The 20,872-nt window shown below is 43.5% G+C and overlaps 1 protein-coding gene and 1 long non-coding RNA gene across 3 annotated transcripts; one reads left to right on the top strand and one right to left on the bottom strand.

Moving 5' to 3' along the window:
* Positions 1 to 1,070: 1,070 nt before the first annotated feature.
* On the top strand, positions 1,071 to 19,554 carry LOC117011218 (glutamate receptor ionotropic, NMDA 3A-like). Of its 2 annotated transcripts, none has more exons than XM_033086547.2 (4): positions 1,071 to 1,286; positions 3,805 to 3,920; positions 5,994 to 6,145; positions 16,199 to 16,481. In XM_033086547.2, the coding sequence occupies exons 1-4, from the start codon at positions 1,108 to 1,110 to the stop codon at positions 16,253 to 16,255; spliced, it is 504 nt and encodes a 167-aa protein (XP_032942438.1). In that variant the 5' UTR covers positions 1,071 to 1,107; the 3' UTR covers positions 16,256 to 16,481. The 2 variants fall into 2 exon arrangements, with proteins under 2 accessions (XP_032942438.1, XP_032942439.1); XM_033086548.2 differs by lacking the exon at positions 16,199 to 16,481 and adding an exon at positions 18,140 to 19,554 and having other exon boundaries at positions 1,085 to 1,286.
* Positions 12,770 to 13,970, bottom strand: LOC117011219. Its single transcript, XR_004420905.1, has 2 exons — positions 13,394 to 13,970; positions 12,770 to 13,257 (listed from the first exon to the last, which is right to left on the bottom strand). It is a non-coding gene; the product is annotated as an uncharacterized LOC117011219 (long non-coding RNA).
* Positions 19,555 to 20,872: the final 1,318 nt, after the last annotated feature.

Below are 20,872 nucleotides of genomic sequence, written 5' to 3'. Positions count from 1 at the left end.
ATTTCCTCAGTCTGCTGGGTCAGGCAGGACAACTTTGAAAATGCAAACTGGGAGATCTTCTCAGAAGGCCTTCTAAAATTTCTGCAGTTCTTCCAAGAATACAGAGGAAGCTTCTTTTTTCCTAAACTTAGTCATGAAAAGATTTTGACTGTCTAACTTGACCCTTTACTAAATGCACACATATTGATTCTCTTGACAACAAAGTGCAAACATCAAGGCCGTGAATGTCTGCTCCTGAACCCCAGAGCTGTTGCTGTGCTGTTTCACTGCCAATAGAACTTCCACAGCTCAGAGGGATTTTTGGGAAACTCTCTGGGCAACTCTTTGAAGCAGGTTAATAAAAAGTAGTGCATGCAACTAACTAAAAATAATTGTACCTGAAGGAGAGGAGAAAAAAAATTGCTTTATGTGTAGGGCAGAAAAGAAGCATTAAGTGTTAAAGAACTATTTGCATTATATTGATGAAATGTGTATTAATTTTCTGGCAAAAGAGACCAAAGCATAGTAACAGCCAAGAATGTCATCCTGTTCACTTGCTGGCAGTGTGAAAGAGCTGTGTCTCCTGGACGCCTGTTGTGAAACAGAAATTGCTCTCTGTTTGGGTTGATTTGTTCTGTGGGATTCATCAGCCCAGGCAAATGTCTCAAAGAATCTCCTTCATTTTCTTTGCCCACTACAGGTCACCTGAGACATGCATTCGGAACGGCAGATCAGAGGTGAGTGAGAAAGGAACATTTGAGGTTCCTGATGTTTAAGAAATGAGGAGAAAGCAGTGAGCCTTTCCTGTGGCAGTAGAGCGTGGAGGGTCAGGTGCGTGGGCTGAAAGAAAATCCATTTCCATGACTGAACCAACAATAGTGAGGGCATCACTGGCAATTTCCGAATTTTCCATTTCAGACTTTTAAAGAATGCAAGGATCAGTTTTCAGGGAGAGCACTACAACCTGACAGAGGCCAGGGTGGAGTAGAAAATACAAAGCAATATGCAGTTCTGTTGAATCAGGCCATTTTAGTTGAGGCGCAGTGCCTTAGAATCCCATTGCTATGACAGTTGATGATTCTGCCTTAGTAGAGCAGCTTGTAGAGCTGGATAGCAATAGGACTGTAAATGATAGGTAATGGTGAGTCCCTCTTGCTTCTCTCTGTCCACGGAGACCTGAACCAACAGCAGACAATGCACAGATTCCCTCAGCTCCTAAAGACAAGGCCAGTGAGGAGCAAAATGCCCGTAATCATCCAGCGATGGTCAGAGCATGGACCCAGTACCGTGCACAATCAAGGACGCTGGTAAGTGCCAGTTGTGGCTGGTGCTGTCTTTCCTGCAGGACAGAGCTGCAAGTTTCTGAGTAGGCAGCACTTGCTGTTGGTGGCTGAGAATGGTGAGTACTGGAGTGTGGCAGGAGCTAGCAATTGCCCTCAGCTGGGAAGAGGTGGAGAATGGGCTTTGATCTGACATGTTTGGGCTCCATCTTTTGGGAAAGGGGCCAGCCTGGAGCATAAAGGCTGCCCAGCCCCAGAGGAGGGAGCATGTCAAAGGCACTGAGCTCAGCTGTGTTGGGTTACAATATAGGATGTGATCCAAGTATCTATTCTATCACCATCTGTTGTGACCAGGTGGGGCAGTGATCCTTATGTCCGTGGGAGATACTCTGCTAATGGGCCATCCATTGAAACCAGTAGGGCATTGTTCTTTATCTTTGCACCCCCATCCTTCCTCCAGGGAGTTACCTTCTGCCAATGGCCCATTGAGTCCCACTGTGTGACTGATAAAATTACTTTATCCCATTGAGAGTTGCTCCAGCCAGAGGGGAGAGACAAGCCTTTCTTACCTGGATAGAAACTGAAATTCTAGGACACCAAGTAGCCCTTTCTCTACTCAACTCTAGAAAAAAATGAGACTTATCCCCATCACTACTCTGGAAGGAAACTGGACCTTCTACAAGACCACTGCTTCAACTAAACCACATCTGTCACTGCAAGAAGACTGCAGCTGCTATTTAACCAAACTGCTACCAACACCCTGCCTGATGGGGTGTCAGGTTATACTCTGACTTTGTCAGTGTTTGGAGTTTGTTTCTTTGTAGTACTGTATTTATATTTTAATTTCCCTAGTAAAGAACTGTAATTCCTAATTCCCTTATCTTTTCCTGAGAGCCACTTGATTTCAAAATTATAATAATTTGTAGGGAGGGGGTTTACATTCTCCATTTCAAAGAGAAGCTCCTGCCTTTCTTAGCAGACACCTGTCCTGCAAACTAAGACACAAAGTCAGAGTACAGTCTGACACCCCATCAAGGTGACACCCGTCAGCCAGGGTGTTGGTAGCAGTCCCATTAAATGGTGGCTACAGTCCTCCTGCATTGACAGATGTGGTTTAGTTGAAGCAGTGGTCTCGTAGAAGGGTGCAGCCCCCCTTCAAAGGTCCAGCGATGATATGGAAAAAGAGTCTGGTTTTATTCTGGAGTCCAGGGAAAAGAGGGGGTGATATGATGTTCCAGAATTTCAGTTTTTATCTAGGTAGGAAAGGCTGGGCTCTCCCCCCTGGCTGGAGCAACTCTCAAGGCATAAAGTAATTTTATCAGTCACACAGCAGGACTCAATGGGCCATTAGCAGAAGATAACTCCCTGGAGGAATGATGGGGGTGCAAAGATAAAGAACAATGCCCTACTGGTTTCAATGGATGGCCCATTAGCAGAGTATCTCCCACAGAGATAAGGATCACTGCCCCACCTGGTCACAACAGATGATGATAGAATAGATACTTGGATCACATCGTGTATTGTAACCCGAGGCAGCAGGGCTGGTGCAATTGTTACTAATTGGTTACTTTGTTGTATGCGGATGCTCGCTGCATAAAAAAAGTGCGCCTTATACTCCAGTGCACCTTATATATGGACAAAGTTCGGAAATTTGCCGACATCCGGAAGTGTGCCTTATACTCCAGTGCACCTTATACTTGTGAAATTACTGTAATCTTAGAACTTGCCAGGCAGATGTCCTGAGAACTTTCCTCCCAGATCCTTTTCCTGTTGTTTCCTGTTTATATCTTTTTCCCCACACCCAGCCTGTTGATAATTAAGACACATGGCAGTTCTTTGGGTCAAACTGGAGTCAATGGATTGAAATCAATGAAGTAATCACATCAAGAGAACACCCAGACTTTTAAGGGGACAGGAATGGAAGGTGCAGTCCTAGGGTCAAATGAGAACAGGCACTGCATTTGCTCTTTTGCATCATTATTTTATCCAAACCTGCTGTTCAGAAATTATTATTTTGGTAAAATTCAGTCACTGTGTTCATGAAGACAACACAAGGAAAATATAAATTGGGTGAAGGAAATAATTTACCTCACATTCAAGGAGAAAGGAGGAGCAGTACCTTTGAATAACTTACCCTTCTGTGTTTTTGCTCTAATATCCCCCAAGTTTAACATCACAAAGAAACCAAGACAGCAACAGTATTTTAGCAAGTTTTGATCTTCTATGCTAAAAAGCCTTGTGCTCACTTTCAATTGAACCAAAGTCTAGCATTTTGTAGTGATTTTTGTCTTTCTGAACAATAGCATTTTGTGGGAACAAAATAAGTCCTAAACACACTGACATCTTTTAGTACACAAAGTTTGCATTTCATGCACAACTCCTCCTTCAAAATAGAAATCAGTTTTCATTTTAAGTACAGATGTGCAAATAGCTGCCCCCGGTCCCTATTTTCGTACACTGATCTACCAGAAAATGGCATAGGTAAATGTTCAATGTCATTTAGACTGTGAAATGATTGTGTTTCTGACTCTGGTGTTGAATACAGGCATGATCCAGAGAAACTTGATGCCTTCATCATGGATAAAGCACTCTTAGATTATGAAGTGTCAATAGATGCCGACTGCAAGCTCCTAACTGTGGGAAAACCTTTTGCCATTGAAGGTAATAACCAGTTTTCCAGCACACTACTGTGTTCTTCATGTGCTGAATTTGCTTTGTTGTGCTGTGATATTCTTAGCAAAAATACAGAGGTGGAAGTGAGGACCCCTTGGGAATTACTGACAAAATCCTCTGTGAATGAGCAGAACAAAAGCCCCAGCCTTTTTTGTGGCTTTTTTGAGACTCGTATCACTTTTCCCACCTGTTTCAAGGCCAGGTTTGGTGGAGCTTTGAGCAACTTGGTGTAGTGGAAGATCCCCCATGACAGGCATTGGAACAAAATGATCTTTAATGTCCCTTCCAACCCAAATGAGGCTGTGATTCTATGACCTGTTGCCATGCTCTGTACAGAAATTATTCCAAGTGCTCAGACAGTGCGTCTCCAGACAAGTAGGAGGCAGAGCCCATTTCCCTGCTCACCATGAAATGAAGAGCCCCTGAAATGAGGCTTCTCTTCTGATAGCTTGCTATGTTGACATGTGCTCAAAACCCAGTTCAGATGTGTTCAAAATGTGGTTCTGCAGTTTCACTCTCATCTGAAGCTGACAAAGACTGTTCCCATTTTGAAGGTCAGCTCAAGATTCCCACTGAATCTGTAGTTAATTGTGAAAGGAGCCTGCCCTGGTGCTTGGCCTCATGCAGCCTCAAGAATTTAGCAAGTGTTGCTCAGAAGGGAGCCTGGAAGCAAGGCTGGTGTGAAGCTGCTTCCAGCATGGATGAGCACATGGGTAGCACACTTTAATAGTTGGTCAGTTGGAAAGGACTGGTGCTTTCACTTTCCTCCCCTGCAAGGGCGATCACTCCAGTTGCTCTCATCACATGGTAGAACAGCCTCCTTCAGAAACCTGATAAATCCCTTTCAGAAAGGTCAGCTCTGCTGAAATAAAACCAGAAGCTTCGGCAACTTCAAGTAGATTAGATTTCAATATAGAAAAAGAAACAAAAAAATAAGCCCTGAGCTATATGATTTCGGATGACTTGACTTCATATCACCCAATTACAATAAATGTATGCTGAAAATGTGGTATTTATGAGTCCTAACTGTGCCAACTCTGAAACAAATCCTTTGATGTGAGCAAATTTATTCGGGTGGAATTACAGGCACAATGTAAAAAACTCAGCAGCAAGGGAGACTGTTGCATTGTAGGAACAATTATCACCTCAACACTCATCAAAAGTGAGCCCCTGTCCTGGCAAATTCAGCACTTGTCCGTGAGAGTTTTTCTCTTTCTTCCTGTGTTGTTGTGGGGTTTTGAGGAGACAGCCTGAAATTCTGAATTCTGAACTGAAAAACAAAAACCCACAGTGGACTAGAAATGAATCTCTGCAGGCAACTGGCATGCAACTGCATGTCTTTGAGGGATCAAGTGGATTTGTTTAGAATTTCTAAAGTCAAACCCCAGATTCTGCAAATAGAAATACCACATTCAGAGTTACTGAATTAATTTTCACTTACACTAAGTCCTTTACCAGCACTTTAACATGGTGAAAGACAACACAGTGCATTTATTAGTATCTGAAAGTCCCCGTCAGTGCCAGAGCAGAAGTACATGAACTGAAAGCATAGCCCCTGAGCTTTAAATTGCTGTGTGATAACAAAGAAGATTACTCCTGTCTATATTTACATGCATACAGATTCTCATCAGAAAATGCTCAGGAAGAAAATGTCACATCTGACACCACAGTCACATCCACTGCTCTAACAATGCAGGGGATCAGAAGAATAGTTTATGTGACATTGAGATCCTTTTGCATTGCTGAAAGAATCCATGGCAAGGGCATGAAAAGAGAAAATACTTACTCATCCATTGCCTCTATTTTAAGTTCCTGAACCTCCTGTTTTACATATTTCTTGTGTGGCCATAATAATTTTGAATTTGCTTATTCTGTTTATATTGGGTGACTTTATTCTGCGCCAAGAAAAGGTCTTGTCTCAGCATTCTCAGACCACACTAAGCCAGGTTTGAGCTGGTTGGCTGAAGCAGGGTGCCAGCTTGCTCTTTATGCTGAAATGAACACACTTCAGCAAAAACCAAACAAGAAAGGGAGAGATGATTGTACTGTTTTCGCTTCTAGGATATGGCATTGGTCTTCCCCCCAGCTCTCCACTCACTTCAAACATCTCTGACCTTATCAGCCGGTACAAATCCCATGGCTTCATGGATGTTCTGCACAACAAGTGGTACAAGGTGGTTCCCTGTGGGAAATGCAGCTTCGCCATCACGGAGGTAAGCAATGAACTCGGTCACGAAAGTGAGGCTTTGTGCAAGCTGACAATTATTTCCCCTCATTCCTAATGGCATGCCCACATGGCAGAGATGGGTGAAGGAGAAGGCTTTGAAGGCAAGAGCTGCTGACCCAGGCAGCCCTCAGATCAGAGCAGGAGGAGCACTTCAGTGGGACTGTACTGCTGGGTGAGGCACCAGGGAGCTCCTCTGGAGACAAGCAGGGCATGAAAAGGGCAGTAAAAATCCTGATCTGGCACAATGCATAGCAAACCTCTCTGATTCCACTCAACTGTGTGTGTGTGTCACCATCCACAGAGAGGGGGGGATCTTAGGACAACCCAAATTTTTAATACACCCTGACCACTTCCCTACATGGGTGGCAGCTACCTGTACCAAAAATAGCATTTCAGACTAGAAATGGTCTGCTAAGATACCACACCATGAAGAGAGGGGGAACAGGTCTCACTTCCATGTAGATCTATGAGGAATGGAAGTAAATCTTCATGAATGTACATCCAAGTGCCAAATCAGAGGAGTTACTCCAGCTCATGGCAGCTGAAGAGGAAGAACATTATTTATGAGAAAAAGATGACTCTTACCAGAACAGCAGTTTTATCTCAAGTTCCAGACTGTCAATTGAAAAAATAACATAAAGTATTGAGGAGTCAAAACCACCATCAATGTCTGAAGCTCAATAGCATACTCTTTTAGCTCAAGGTCTTCCAGGAGGGATAGGTTATGTATCCTCATAAGTACAAAAGAGTTACAACTCTGCTGTCTCCTCCTCAGAGTGTTCTGCCAAATGCCAAACACACACACGGTGTTCCCTGAGGAAGTGGGAGCATTCTCCTATCAAAGAGAAGTTCAGTTTCCTGGGCTCTGACTCTACTTTTCAATGGTTACCTGCAAACCTCTGGTTGCTGACTAAATCACTACAAAGTTAGCATTTTTTAGAGATATGACAAAGCAAATCTTTATTTGGCATTTTTAATGCATAATTTGTTGAGGCATTTCTGCATGTCTTACTACATTTTTTACTTTTTCATTACGATTGTGCCAATAGAAAATAAATTATATTTTAACATCAGACATTCGTAGAAGAAAATTCAATTTATTTTTGTCCAACTTGCTCATTTTTTCTTTTTTTTTAAATGTGATTAATTCAACACAAGAAAGCAAACTTAAACAGAAATGTGTATTCACTGCTCCTTCTGATTTAGTTTATCTGAAGATGGTATTGTAATCTAAAAAGGGAATAGTCTTTTTTAAACAGCACTTCCTTCAATGACTTCTTGTTGCTCTACATTTTAACTAGTCTTGAATTAAATCTTGGGAAAATTACAACCTGGCAATTGTATAAATTACCTTAACATTGCTTAAAACTCAAAATTCTTACAGCAGAGAAAACTTACCTTCCTAATAATTCCCTAGGGATGTGACAAAAGGAGCTTCCTCTGATCATGTCTTACCCCACGGCATTATCTGGCTCTCTGTCCTTAGTCATAGCATAAATTCCAGTTAAAAGTACAATTTTGATTAGTACTGGTTTTCTGCCAGAACATAGGGTTGCTTCTCTAGGTCTGTACAGTGAGGTGCTTAGATCCCCTGGGAGGGGCATGAGATGATCCACTGGGCTGCAGGAGTAAAGTATTATAGCCTGAGTAATACCAACCTATAAAAATTGTGCATAGATGTACATATATGGAGGTCCTTGCTCAGAATGTTACCAGTAAGGATGCATGATTAACACAAGATTACTCAAGGCTAGCAACAAAGGGAGAGGAGGTGGGACAAAAATCTGCTCCAGTTCAAAAAGAAAATTCAGATTTTGCCCTGTGAATAGTCCCATGGAATTAGGTTGTTTTTTGAGGTTTTTTTTCACTATTGATTAGGTTTTAACCACAGGATTTTAAGGGAGGCCTTAACCACGGGGTCACAGCTGGAGCACATGTTGTCCTTTAACATAGTTAAGTCTTCTGAGTATAACCTCCATGTGAAGTCCAGAAAGAAGGGCAGGTGTAGCTGCTCCCAGGCTGGTTGTCTGACCATAGTCCTTATTTGATCTTCAGTTTTACTAATTCAACATGCACACTGAGTTTTTTGTTCAGAAATTAAAGTCCAACAAGTTGGTTCAAGTGTCTGAACCGAAGATTCAGTTCATGAAGTCCAGCAAGGCCGAGTGCAAGTTCTGCACCTGCGTTGGGGCAATGTCAACCACAGATACAAGCAGGGCACAAACACAGAACGGATTGAGAGCAGCCCTGGGGAGAAGGACTTGGGGCTTTAGTGGATTAAAAGCTCAGGATGACCTGGCAATGTGCTCTGGTAGCCCAGAAAGCCAAAGATATCCTAGGCTGCATCAGTAAAAGTGTGGGTAGCAGGTGGAGGGAGGTGATTGTGCACCTCTGCTTGTTCTGGTGAGACCCCACCTGCAGAGGCACATCCAGCTCCGGGATCCTCAGCATAAGAAGGGTGTGGCACTGTTGGAGGGAATCCAAGGAGACCACAAAGGTGATCAGAGGGCCTCTGTGCTCTGGAGCCAGGCTGGGAGAGCTGGGGGTTTTCACCTGGAGAAGAGAAGGCTCCAGGGAGCCCCTTCCAGTGCCTAAGTCCAAGAGGGCTAGAGAGGACAAAGGATGGAGTGACAAGATAAGGAGGAATGGCTTTAGGCTGAAACAGGTAATTTTAGCTAATACAAGGAAGAATGTAAACATTTAGGTGGTGAGGCCCTGACAGAAGTTGCCCAGACAAGCAGTGGCTGCCCCACCCTGGAGTGTCCAAGGCCCGGAGGGACAGGGCTTGGAGGAACCTGGTCTGGTGGTTGGCATCCCTGCCCATGGCAGGGGGTTGAAATTAGATGGTCTATAAGGTCTCTTCAAAACCACGCTATTCTAGGATTCTGTGAATCTAAAAAGTCACTCAAAGGTCCTTATGCCATCAGAAAGTGAGCAGAAGCAGAATACCACTTGCAAGTCTATGCCATTTGTGGGGTAAGCTCTGCTAAGTCCAGATCTTTATTTTCCTGAGTTGCCTCACTTTTAATGCATCTACTACATGCATCCCCTCTTCTTCATCCCTTGCTTTTGGCCAAGAACTTGCAGATTTTAGAATATGCAATTGCTTAGTTGGGAGAAATTTACTAAACTTAACAGCCAAACAGCAAACACTTTCCAAAGCACAATTTCCCCACTGTTACAGCAGGAAGCAGGGAAATTAGTCTTGCACTTACCTTTATGGTGGTTTGCATCTTTTACTGCTGTACAGCCAAGACATCTCTGTAACTTTAACTCCCCGCACTCAGTCACAGTAGTATTCCACAGATTCATTGGAGTGTGGATGATGTTCAACATAGAAGCAGATGATTAATTCTTGGAACAAGTCTCAGCTTCCTAGTGAGTAGTCATTCACAATAGATTGTGCACCAAAATGAGACCCAACAATTGCCTTTTGATAGCAAGAGTAAGGCTTTGTATTCTTCTATGTCTTTTGATAAATTTGGTCTGTGACACGCTGCACCTGTTGACCAAAAGTAATGACCTCAAAATGGGAATATATGTAGGTGAAATACTGATCAATATAGCCTTTAAATTGGTGGGTTATCCACCAACCATTTTTGTCATTACCTCTTTAACTTTTTCTGATTCTTATCCACCTGCCTCTCCTGCCCACTGAAGTTAATTTTTCTACAGATTTGAGATCCATCTTCTTTCTCACCATTTTTTACTAATCTTCCACTGGGAAATTATATTTCCTGTGGCAGAACTCACTGCTAGCTCTTCCCATCTCTCTCTGGCAGTGGATGAGCACTTTGCTCATTCTAAATTGCATTTCAAAACAAAGTTGTCCTGGAAAGAAATTATTCAGCATGGGGCTGGAAGGTTTGCAGTGACTCTTCAAGCTGCAAAACCAATAAAGATAGTTTCTTTTCTGAAAGTGCGAAGGTCAGAAGTGCTTGTATGACCCTCTCCAGCAAAGTCACTTACCCAAAGCATCTTATCCTGGCCATCACCCGCTGCATCATTTATGGGGGATGTAGCTAACTCAGGCTTGGAAAGAACACTGCAATGAATTGCACTTTACCCTTTCCCCTGCAGGTAGTTGTGGCTGGCAGTAGCTGTTCTTGGTGAGAGCTAGCATCTAGCAATATTACTTGAGCCTTCTTGGTTTAAAATTGTCATATTCTAGTTTCAAAGGAATGCCTTTGAGGCAAAATTGCTGAGTTCCCTACTTAGGGTGAAACATGGTGCAGGAGGGATAAAGGATTGAGAGAGTTAAGTTTGCACGTCACATTTGGACATAATCAATGTAATTTGTTTGTATTTTGCATACAGTACACTCAGCCCTTCCTCTACCCTACTGTGATTCTCACTGATGCCATTTCAGAAGGAGCCAGCCTCTTGGGACTTACAGTTCCACCCCATTAGCTCCACCCAAGCTCAGAAGAGACTACAGAGGGAAGGTTTTTACAATGAGGGTGGAAAATCATTGGAAGATGTTCCCCAGAGGGGTGGTGGATGCCCATCCCTGGAAGTGTTCAGTCATCTTTGGAAGCATTCAAGACTCTGAGCAAGCTGTTCTAATTGAATATGGTCCTGCTCATTGTGGGGCAGTTGGACCAGGTGGCCTTGAAAGATCCCTTTCAACTCAAACTTGTCTATGATTCTGTGATTTTTGGGAACCAAAAGCTTTGCAATTTTTCTGCTGCTGGCAAAAAAGCAGCTTTGGAACTCAGACAGAAGGGCAGCAGGCAGGGGTATCCCTGAAAGGCAGAGTGTCTGCAGTCAGTGGGTTTGGCTGCTCCGACCATGCAGCAACAATCAAGGCTATGTTTATCAAGACAGTACAACAGAGAAGAGCCCTTCCTGGTCCATGCTTTGGGAGAAGCTAATTGAGTGTACTCTTTCATAGCTTTTTAGCTACATTTAAAAAAAATGTTACTGTTGAAACTGTATCTTCTATTTCACTTGATAGGTCTATACTTCTCCCTTTTATATTCACAATGGTCACAGGACAGCTGGAGCTCTAGAACTTAGACTGATTTCCATGTTGACTGGCTGTTGAGTCAGATAACAATCAACATGTGGAATATAAAATGATGTATTGCCACATACCATTATCCCAGCTATTAATATCAACTTGTTGATGCGTCACACATATGATATCTAACCTGACATTTAAAATAACAGTATATGAAAGCACACAGACCCTGGCAGCCCTAACTGACCCTATCACTGCAGTCCCACTACTTTCCACAGTGGTTAATTTAGAATTATGGAATAAATTATGCTGGCAAAGACCTCTACGATCAATGAATCCAGCCATTAACACAGCCCTGCCAAGTCCACCACTGAACTGTGTCCCTAAGTGCCTCATCTGTAGGTCTTTTAAATCCCTTCAGGGATGGTGACTAATCCTCTTTTCATCTCCCGTCAGGGGTCCATGGATGGCTTTTCTCTCAAGTCTCTGAAGGAATTTGCTCAAACTCACTCTGTCTGTTGCCTGAATTGATCATCTTTGCCCTCAGCATCACTCAAGAGGCACAGACAGTACGTTGTTCATCTTGCCATGAATTCACTCAGTTGTCATCCAGAAAATTGTATTTCTGCTCTGTCTTCTTCCCAGTGCCCTTAAAGGTCAACCAATAGTTTCCTTTTTTGTTACACCCATCACCTGACAACTCAACAGTGACTGTTCCAACCTCAAAGCTCTGGTTTATGTTTGTCCCTGGTGCACTGCAGGTGTCAAAAGAAGGCCATGCAGACACTTCCAAAAAGGAAAAAAAACTGCCATGTGCTCATAAATAGCAGCTGCCCATCAGTCACCTTTTACAGCACCTTGTTGCCAGAGTGTGAAAAACAAACACAAAGAACAGGGGGAAAAAGGTTCTGCTGTGCCAAGACAATTTTCTCAGTCTGCATATATGCTGTGTGGGGAGGAGAGGTGGCCCCTGCCCACAGGAGGAACTAGGAATGTTACCAAAAAGGGTCTCACAAAGTGACAGATGTTGCATTGAAAAAAGGGTCATCTCAGTGTGGGAAGAGACAGTGGGTTCTGGACTTGCACTGTAGAAAAAAAAATACTTTGCACAACAGTCCTGCAGAAAGGAGTGAATGACTATTCGCTCTGTCAAGAGAGTCAGGAGAAGATGTCTCCTGCAAATGAGTAAAAGATTTAGAGTCATCCATCGAAACTGAAAACAAACAAAAGAAAAAGGTGGCTGTCTGGAGAGGCACTGACAGGAAAATTGATAAGTAGAGAAGAAAACATTTATTACAAAACAGTTTTTTTCCAGCTCTGTGCAAAAGTCCTCATGACAAGGGAAAGGAACTTGTCTTGCCAATGTGAGACAATATTTACAGTATCTTGAAATTTGTCACTTGAAACCCTAAAGCCATGGTCACCAGTCTTATCTAAGGATAATCCCCCTGAAGAAATTAAATATGTATTCTTTTTAATAATAAAAATAATTCCACTTCTTTGACAGCACAGAAAGCCATAAGAATGAAAATCAACTGTAAAAAATAAGTCTCTGCAGCTACAAGAAATGCTACAATATGGAGAGGACGACACGTTTTAATACCACTTAGCTGACTAAATAAAAGCATCAGCATCGGTAGGATTTTGCAAGCCTACTGAGATGCGTAAATGAGTTTATAATTCTACCCTTCATATCCATTTATCCCTACTAATTCCTTCTCAGCACAGGTGCCGCAAAACTTAGCTTCCAAACATCAGCAAACCTTTTTAAAATCCTCATAGGGAAAAATTCAATCAAGAAAACACAGCTTATTATTATAGTTAACACACTCATGGTACCCATATTTAGTATTTGAGTTCAGCAGTGTGTAGCACCAATATCTGTGCTGTGAATCTGCAGATTATCCACAAGAATCTTTACAAGTTTCTGATTAGTCAAAGTTTGACCACAAGAGTATTTGATGACTCAGTGCAGGCAGGGAGAGTGAAGCATTTACAGTCTCATGTAGCAGGGAGTGAAACAGGAGTTCTTCCCAGGAACACAAATGCTGAAATCACTAAGTGCTGGTTTTGTCTCTGCTACCTTCTCCAAAGTGAACCAAATGTCAGATTGTCTTCTCCGCATCCCTTTGCTTCTGTTCAGGGATGAAAAAAAAAAAAAGGCATATAACAACAGTGGACACAACAGGACGTATTTTGATAGCAATTACATATATGGGTTGATAAATTGGAAAAGTCTCTCCAAGGATATATATTAAAAAAAGCACATACCTTCTCTTGGATTTGTTGGCATCCAGAAAATGCCAACTTGGCCAGTCGGAAACAACTTGGAGGCTGTTGCAACTGTTGTGCATTAGCAGTAATTATCACAGGATTGACTACACTGCTTATTGCTCCAGAACTTTTACATGGACATAACTGACTTAATTCTCCTAAAATGCAGGGAGCTACCTCCTGGATTTATGATTACAAACTTGGACCAAGTACTGTATTTTTATCCTGGCTTAATACAGAATACATTGCATGGTGGGCTTTTATTCCTTAAAAAAAAAAAAAAAAGGAAATTAAAATAAGATATTGCAGTAGAGAAATCCATGTTTGCTTTCTGTTGCCAGCAAGCACACCCCCAGCCCACACACCCACTCCCCTGGCCCCTACCTCTTGAGCAGAGAGGAAAGCAGTGATGCAGGTAAACCAGATTTTTCTGCTCTTTCCACATATATTCTATGTATGCACCTAAAAATACATAAAGGAGTAAAAAAATAAGTATTACGGCTTGCTTCTCTAATCAGCATGAAGTAATGAAAATGAGAGGTGCCTCTGTTAGATAGCTTCCTTTACTATTTAACATGTGTGTCTCTAAAGTAATTATGGACAGCTGACAGCCATTTTTCAATGGTTTGTGAATGTGTTGATACTGCTGTGCATAATCACTCCATACACTCCACACTGTGTTAATTATTGATCCCCTACCTTTTTTCTCCCTTGATTTAATCTCAAAAATTTCCTTCTACTGTGCAGCCTTTATCAGGCAGCTCTTCCAATGCATTACCTTCCTTATTGCTAGATGAAATATTATTGATGGTTTGTTTTGGCACTTCCTTTCCTATGAAAACACGTCTTGTTTGGGACAATTTCAAAAGCCATCCATTACAGGTGAAAAACTCATCCGGGATGACAGTGCTGGAATTTCTTTCACCTACTTCCAGGGAAGGTAGAAGACAATTCTGCAGAGCTGACAGGACAGGGAGCCAGACCCTCATCAGCATAAATTAGAGAGGCTTTGCTGAAGATGAGGGAGTTATTTTTCATGTAAGAAGCTGGCCAGGTGTGCTCTCTGTAGCAGTGCTGGAGTGGCATCAGACACTGACCCCAGGCTGGAGGAGACATCCTATGACCACTGGGGATACAGCGATACCGGGATCAGTCCAGCCCAGGAGGTCCATGACAAAAACAGAGGGACGGGAATGACGGAGTTACCTGAAAAATAAAGAACTTTAATGGATAAAACAGCAAATGTAGAAACCACATGACCTGAGAGTCATTATCCAAAGACCCAGGGGTATGGTAAACATGACAATACGTAGGGGTATATGAGGGCAAAGGTCCAATCACGAACCAGGAGCATGGCCTTGTATGTGACCGGTTCTGAACCAGCTGAGAGCAAGAATCAGAAACATGAAACCTATTATGAGTACATAACCTGACCTATTATGGAATAACCCTTTGACATGTCACATCCCTGGTCTCAGGTTAATGCTTCCTGCATCTGCAGGTGAAGCCACTCCCCTGTCCACCCCCATCAGACCCATGTCCCAGCATTCAGGAACTCCCACTGCAATAGGGCTTTTTATTGTTTAAAATTGCTATAGTTTTGTGATACTACATTAAACCTAGGTCCCATGGCAAGCACCACCGACAGGCTGTTACTCTCTGACATCCAGCAGCTGGAGCCCGGGAGCATCAGTAGATAAGTGTATTCATCAGATGATTGAGAAAACACATTCCCTTTTAATTATTGTTCAGTTTGTTCTTATGTTTACTTTTAGCTCTGTGTCACTAACTAAGTTGTTGCATGCTTGCCTGTGAGCACTCTTTCTGGGAAGGGAGTGATTTGCATTAGAGCTTCCTGGAGAACTGGCAAATGCAGCTTTAACCACGTTCAGCTATTTGGGATAGCAGGTTTTTTGCTTCTTACAGATACTTACAGAAGTTCCAAATTCAAAGATGGGCCATACTGAGGTCTTAGCTCTGAGACCTTTGAGTAAAAGACATGGGACCTCATTATGATTTTATGCTACCTGGGCTGAAAGTTGGGCTTCACTGCCAGTTAAAAGAAACAGGTCACACAGACCTACAGTCAAACACTCTGGTGCTTGAGCAGTGCAAAGCATTACCACCTGTAAAATACATGTCACCCTCCTGTGCCCCTAACTGGAAGGACAAACTATGGGACAGCAGCTATTATTCTTGTCAATAAGAAGTTGTGATGTGAAGAAGCAAGTTTTTCCTTGAGGTTGAACTGATGCAGTCTCTGTATAAATAAATTTTTGTGCCAAAACTCTGACACACTTCTACCTCAGAGCCACTTTGCTGTGGCTTTTTTATGCTTTCCACGCTGTAGTAAGTTTCTTTAGAAATTGTTTTTATACCTCCAATATACCCTTCAACACCCTTGAAGTGTTTATTCACTGGTACAAAAATTCTAGCCCCAAAAGTTCTGCTCAGTATGCTTCAGGACAAAGAGGTTGATTTTGGCAGAGTATCCCCAAAACAAGAGTTCATTGCCAGTGCCAGGAAGGAAAAGTTCTCACTCTGCTTATTGTTGAAGCTCTCTTCTTGTAAAAAACCTGTGATATGTTATCTCATACCAAAGAACAGAAATCAACTATGCAAAACAGAAATCAAATATGCAAACCAGGAGAAATACAGCTGACAGTATGCAGCAGGACTTCCAAGCCCTCAGCTTCGGTGGACTCATCAGTTACCAACTCTCTGGCTTAATATGACCTTAGAATAACACTTGACAAATATTCTGTGATGTATCTTTTGACTAATTCTAGTTTCTTTTTCCAGCTTATAGAAATAGTCATAATAAAGCACCATCCCCACCCCCACCCATGGAGCAAATGAACACAAGGAACACAACAGGTCAAGGGTAGCAGCATCACAGGTGACACAAACCCCTTCCCAAAGTCTGCTCTTTCTTTTTTGTATTACTTTTTTCTTTTTTCTTTCTTTTTTTTTTTAATATATTTACCTGGGGAAAAACATTGTTCAATAGAAAGACACAATGGAATTTTGTATTCCTGGAAATATCCATAAGGCCCCTAGGCAAGGGCTTAGCAAAAGATCCCTGCAAGTACAGTAATTTCACAACTATAAGGCGCACTGGCTTATAAGGCACACTTCCAGGTGTTGGAAAATTTCTGAACTTTGTCCATATATAATGTGCACTGGACTACAAGGTGCACTTTTTTTTTGCAGCGAGGATGCGCATGCAACAAAGTAACAAATTAGTAACAGAATCGCATGATCGCGGGGTTTACTGGCTGGTGCTCAATTTGCAAACATTTTTCACAGATTGGCGTAGCTTTTAAACACAACCCGAGGCGCCCTCCCTGTGCCGCGGGCCCCGGCACTCTCGCCCGGTGCTGGCTGGCGCAGCTCAGCTCACAGCTCGGCCACCGCAGCCACCCCCGCCTTTCCCCTTCATGCTCCGGCTGCCGATGCTGCCTTTCCCCTTCGCCCCTGGGCCACTGCTTCTGCCTTTCCCTCTTGTGCCTGGGCCGCTGCCGCTGCCTTTCCCCCTTGTACCCAGACCCCCGTGGCCACCGCCTTTCCCCCTCACGCCCCAGCCACCGCCTCTCCCCCTCACACCTGGGCCGGTGCTGCCCTGCTGCTGCTGGGCGGGCTCAGCTCAGCTCAGGGCTGCTGCGGGTTCGCGCTTGCGGGTTGGCAAATTTCTGAAATTTGTCCATGTATAAGGCACACTGGACTATAAGGCACACTTCCAGATTCAGACCAAAATTTTAGTCAAAAGGGTGCGCCTTATACTGGTGAAATTACTGTAATCTTCCAGCTTGGGAGAGTGGAGATGTACTGCTGTCCAAAACCTTCTGCCCACCCAGCAGCCAGCCCATGGTGTGTGCATGCACACCCACCCAGTGTCCTTGATCTTCTCAGCATCTCAGGGCTGCTGTTTGCACAGAATTAGGATGAATTTAACTCAACAGACCCATGAGTGGGGTGTCCAGTCTGTCATGGACACCCATGTGGCAAGGCACAACACAGAGCTCTCAAATCACTTACATTATCACACGTGCTTTCATTCCTGCTGGAGACTGAGGAACTCTGAAAAGCACCAAAGACACAGAAAAGAGGTGCAAAGAATTGGAATTGTCCTACTGGCTGGTATCCTCATGGAGGAAAATCTGTTGAGTTTTTTAAGGTTGTTACTTTCCAAAAACTGGGAAATCTGCTCAGCATCAGTAGTCCAATTGAGAATGGTTTTCTTGACTTGGTGAAACTGGAGTGCTAACTGTGGACTCTGGCATTTGTTAAAAGCAACTTCCCAGACTTGAGAGTCTTCCCATCTTTTATTTTGAAATATGAGAAAATAGTTAATCTGCACAAAAATAAGCAACTCTACATACACATCCCTGCTGGGATTCCCTGAGCTCTCTGGAGGAGCATGATCCAGGCAGGGAGTGCCCTCCTGCCTGAAACATCCCCTCCTGCCTCTCCTCCACCACATCTCTTTGAGAACGATCCTGATCGCCACCTTCTTGAGCAAAATTTCCACTTTCCAAGTACCTTTAGAGCAGGCAAGTGAGAAAAGTATCCACCCCAGAAGCCAACTACTTTCAGCAGGCACAACTCTGAAATATCAACCTCCTTCCTTCACCTGCCCACTGGCAGCTCACACCAAGAGGCCTTTGGTCCACTCACAGGGGAGGTTTGCACACACACAAGAGCAGGCTCTGATGTGATATTTACTCTCCTATCTCTGTTCAGGGCCCACGTGGGAAACAGCCAGCATGCAGTGTGGAACACAGCTAACCTGGGCAACTGCCACCAAAAAAACCACATCTGCACCGATGAGGGGCAGAACGAGGTGACAATCCATCACCACCAGGACATCCCCCTGCCACAGGGGAGGAGAGAGACTCTGCCTTCCTTAACCACCAACGGGAAAGCAGAGTCCCTCAACACTGCAAGGACCTCAGTGCTGCAAGAGCTGACAGAACTGGAGAAGCAGATTGAAATCATCAAACAGGAGCTGCAACTTGCCATGGACAGGAAATCAGAGCTGGAAGAGGGTGCAAGGACAAATAGAACCGCAGAGTCCTAGGCCAGCATACCTGGGCCCTTCCCCTTTTCTTCCTCTCTCCCCTTCCTCTGTAAAATTTGTAACACACTTTTGTAATGCCAGAAAGGGGTGCAAAAATAAAGCAGGCAATAAGCTCTTCAGGAGAGCAAAACTGCAGCAGCGCAGAGCTACTGCCACTCTCCTGAGTCCTCCTCCTTACACAAGTTTCTTTTCTTATTCTCCTGGAAAACACCAGCCATTCCCAAGGGACTGGAGAGAAAAGGAGCATCTCAATGAGAGTTCCTCATTTCTCCACTTGACAGTACAGTGAGGTTCCACTTTTTTTGCCTTTTCTGTGCATCAATTGAAAAAAAAAAAGATAACAAAAAAAGATTTAAACTGTTCATTGGCAGTATGTCCCTTTGTTGGTACATTTTTGTTGTGTTCTGTATGGGTCTAGTCTCTGTCCATGTGAAGGCTCCTCACGGATGCCTCTTTATGGCACGTGCTGTTCTGTGTTGGCAGTCCCTTCCCTCCTGGCACAGGCTCATGAGACAAATTCCTGGTGGCAAACCCATCACACACCATTCCCTCAGCACAAATGGAGGTGCGGTTGCTCTGTGGTGAAGGAACTCACCCAGCTTAAAATAACTTGGCAAAAACCAAACCACCACTTCTGCCTGCCTGTGAGTCTAGGCCGGGCTTCCACTCCCTCCCAGAGAGAAGCCATGCAAACACTGCACCAGCAGGTGAAGGGATGGATCCACAGTGGCACAGGGCAAGGATGAGAAGGGAGAGGGGGCACTACTGTAAATCAGTATTTACCTCAAAAACTGAAATATTCGCCAGTGTGAAACTACTCCCTTAATATTCTCTGTCTTAAGATGACAATAAAGTCCTTAATCACAGATGAGATGAATAAAGGGACTCTGGACCATGATTTATTTAGATACCAAGGTCCCATCAAAACCAAAAGGAATCACAAAAACTGCTCTGTGGATAAAGAATGAGAAGTGTGGTTTCAGAGGCAATGTACTGAATGGAGCTCTCTCCCTCCTGGGTGATGAGGGGAAGGAAGGGTAAGCTGTTCAGCATATGAATAAACACTGCATCAACCCAACTGACTGTGTTTTTTAAATAGGGCTTCTACCAATTTTTAAAAACCACTTCCCAACACATCTCATATTACAAAGAAAAATAAAGTTTGTAACAGCGTCTCTTAACTCTAGTCTCCCAGATAAGTCACCAAAATAATTTTTACCCTCCCTGTATCTCCAGCCACCTGCAGGAATGTTGCCTGAGCTGTTCTTGTCAGGTGTAGTTCAAAGTCTGCAGGCAGTCTGAGGAAGACATTCTACCTATTTGCACCTCTAACCTTTGAAAAACCCTTGCACATGAAAAGCTCTGTATCTGCACTAAAAGCTGATCACAGTGAGACCCAGACTAATTAGCCTTACCAAGAGCTCATTTTCTGTTCCCTACTCAGGGCTTGTTCTCAGCCACTGCTCCCACCTGATCCCCTCAGATTGCTGTGGCTTTCTGTGGGAAGGGGAGTACCACAGGCACACCAGTGCCTGCAGACTGTGGCAGGAGGATCTACTGCGATAGAAGGTGGAGGGGAGACTGGAGACAAGGCTTTTTCTTTCTTGTCTAAGACATTGAGTTTAGAGAACCCTTTCATAAAGAATATGTCTCCCCTTAACTTTTTTTACTGCAATACTTACTAGTCCTTATTCTGTTTCTCAATGGTTTAATTAAAAGCAGAGACAAACTCAGTTATTTCCAAAATGAGCTTGAAATAAGCTATTACTGTGAAACATAACCAAGACTTTTTTCTTGCTAAGGGAGGAGTTTCCATAATGCAGATTGAAGTATCCATTTCCTGCCGTGAGCAGAGGGAAGCCAACCTGGGCAGCATGCTGACAGAGCTCAATTTCAGCAGCAAAGTGATACAAGAGTGACTGGGGAAGGACAGAGGGGCTTTGCAGCTCTGCTGGGGCTGTTCAGACTGCTGTTCACAGCTGTAAAGGGACTCTTGCTGCTGTAGCAAAGCTGTTTCAAGATGCAGTTTGTTGACGAGCCAGGTCCTGGTTGTGATGGACCCCAAAATCCACCAGCAGCATTACCAGACCATTCTTTAGCCAACTTACTGCCAGAACCTGTAATCCCGGGAGCAACTTCGAGTGAAAGCAGGGCAGTTCTACTCTCATTCCTTCCCGTTCCATGGCAGAAACTCAGTATTCCAGGTTTCCCTTGGAAAGGCAGGATGCCTTCCAGGTGTTCTTTCTCACTTTTCAGGATTCCTCATCATTTACAAGGGTTTTTTCATAAATTCTGAATGTTTTCACCAAGATAATCATGAATAGTGTAAGGGCCTGTGATGAACTCCTTTCCTTGTATCTGGTTATTCCCTGCAGTGAGGGGAAGGTGGAAGGCAG

Source organism: Catharus ustulatus (assembly GCF_009819885.2).
Source record: "Catharus ustulatus isolate bCatUst1 chromosome Z unlocalized genomic scaffold, bCatUst1.pri.v2 scaffold_29_arrow_ctg1, whole genome shotgun sequence".
NCBI classification, from domain to species: Eukaryota; Metazoa; Chordata; class Aves; order Passeriformes; family Turdidae; genus Catharus; species Catharus ustulatus.
The sequence above is the reverse complement of the archived record's forward strand: the minus strand, read 5'-3'. Positions and strand labels throughout refer to the sequence as shown.

Coding starts and splice junctions, on each gene's coding strand:
- LOC117011218 (XM_033086547.2), top strand. CDS start 1,108: ATGATAGGTAATGGTGAGTCCCTCTTGCTTCTCTCTGTCCACGGAGAC. Junction 3,921..5,993: donor AAAACCTTTTGCCATTGAAG/GTAATAACCAGT, acceptor TTTCGCTTCTAG/GATATGGCATTGGTCTTCCC. Junction 6,146..16,198: donor GCAGCTTCGCCATCACGGAG/GTAAGCAATGAA, acceptor TTCTTTTTCCAG/CTTATAGAAATAGTCATAAT.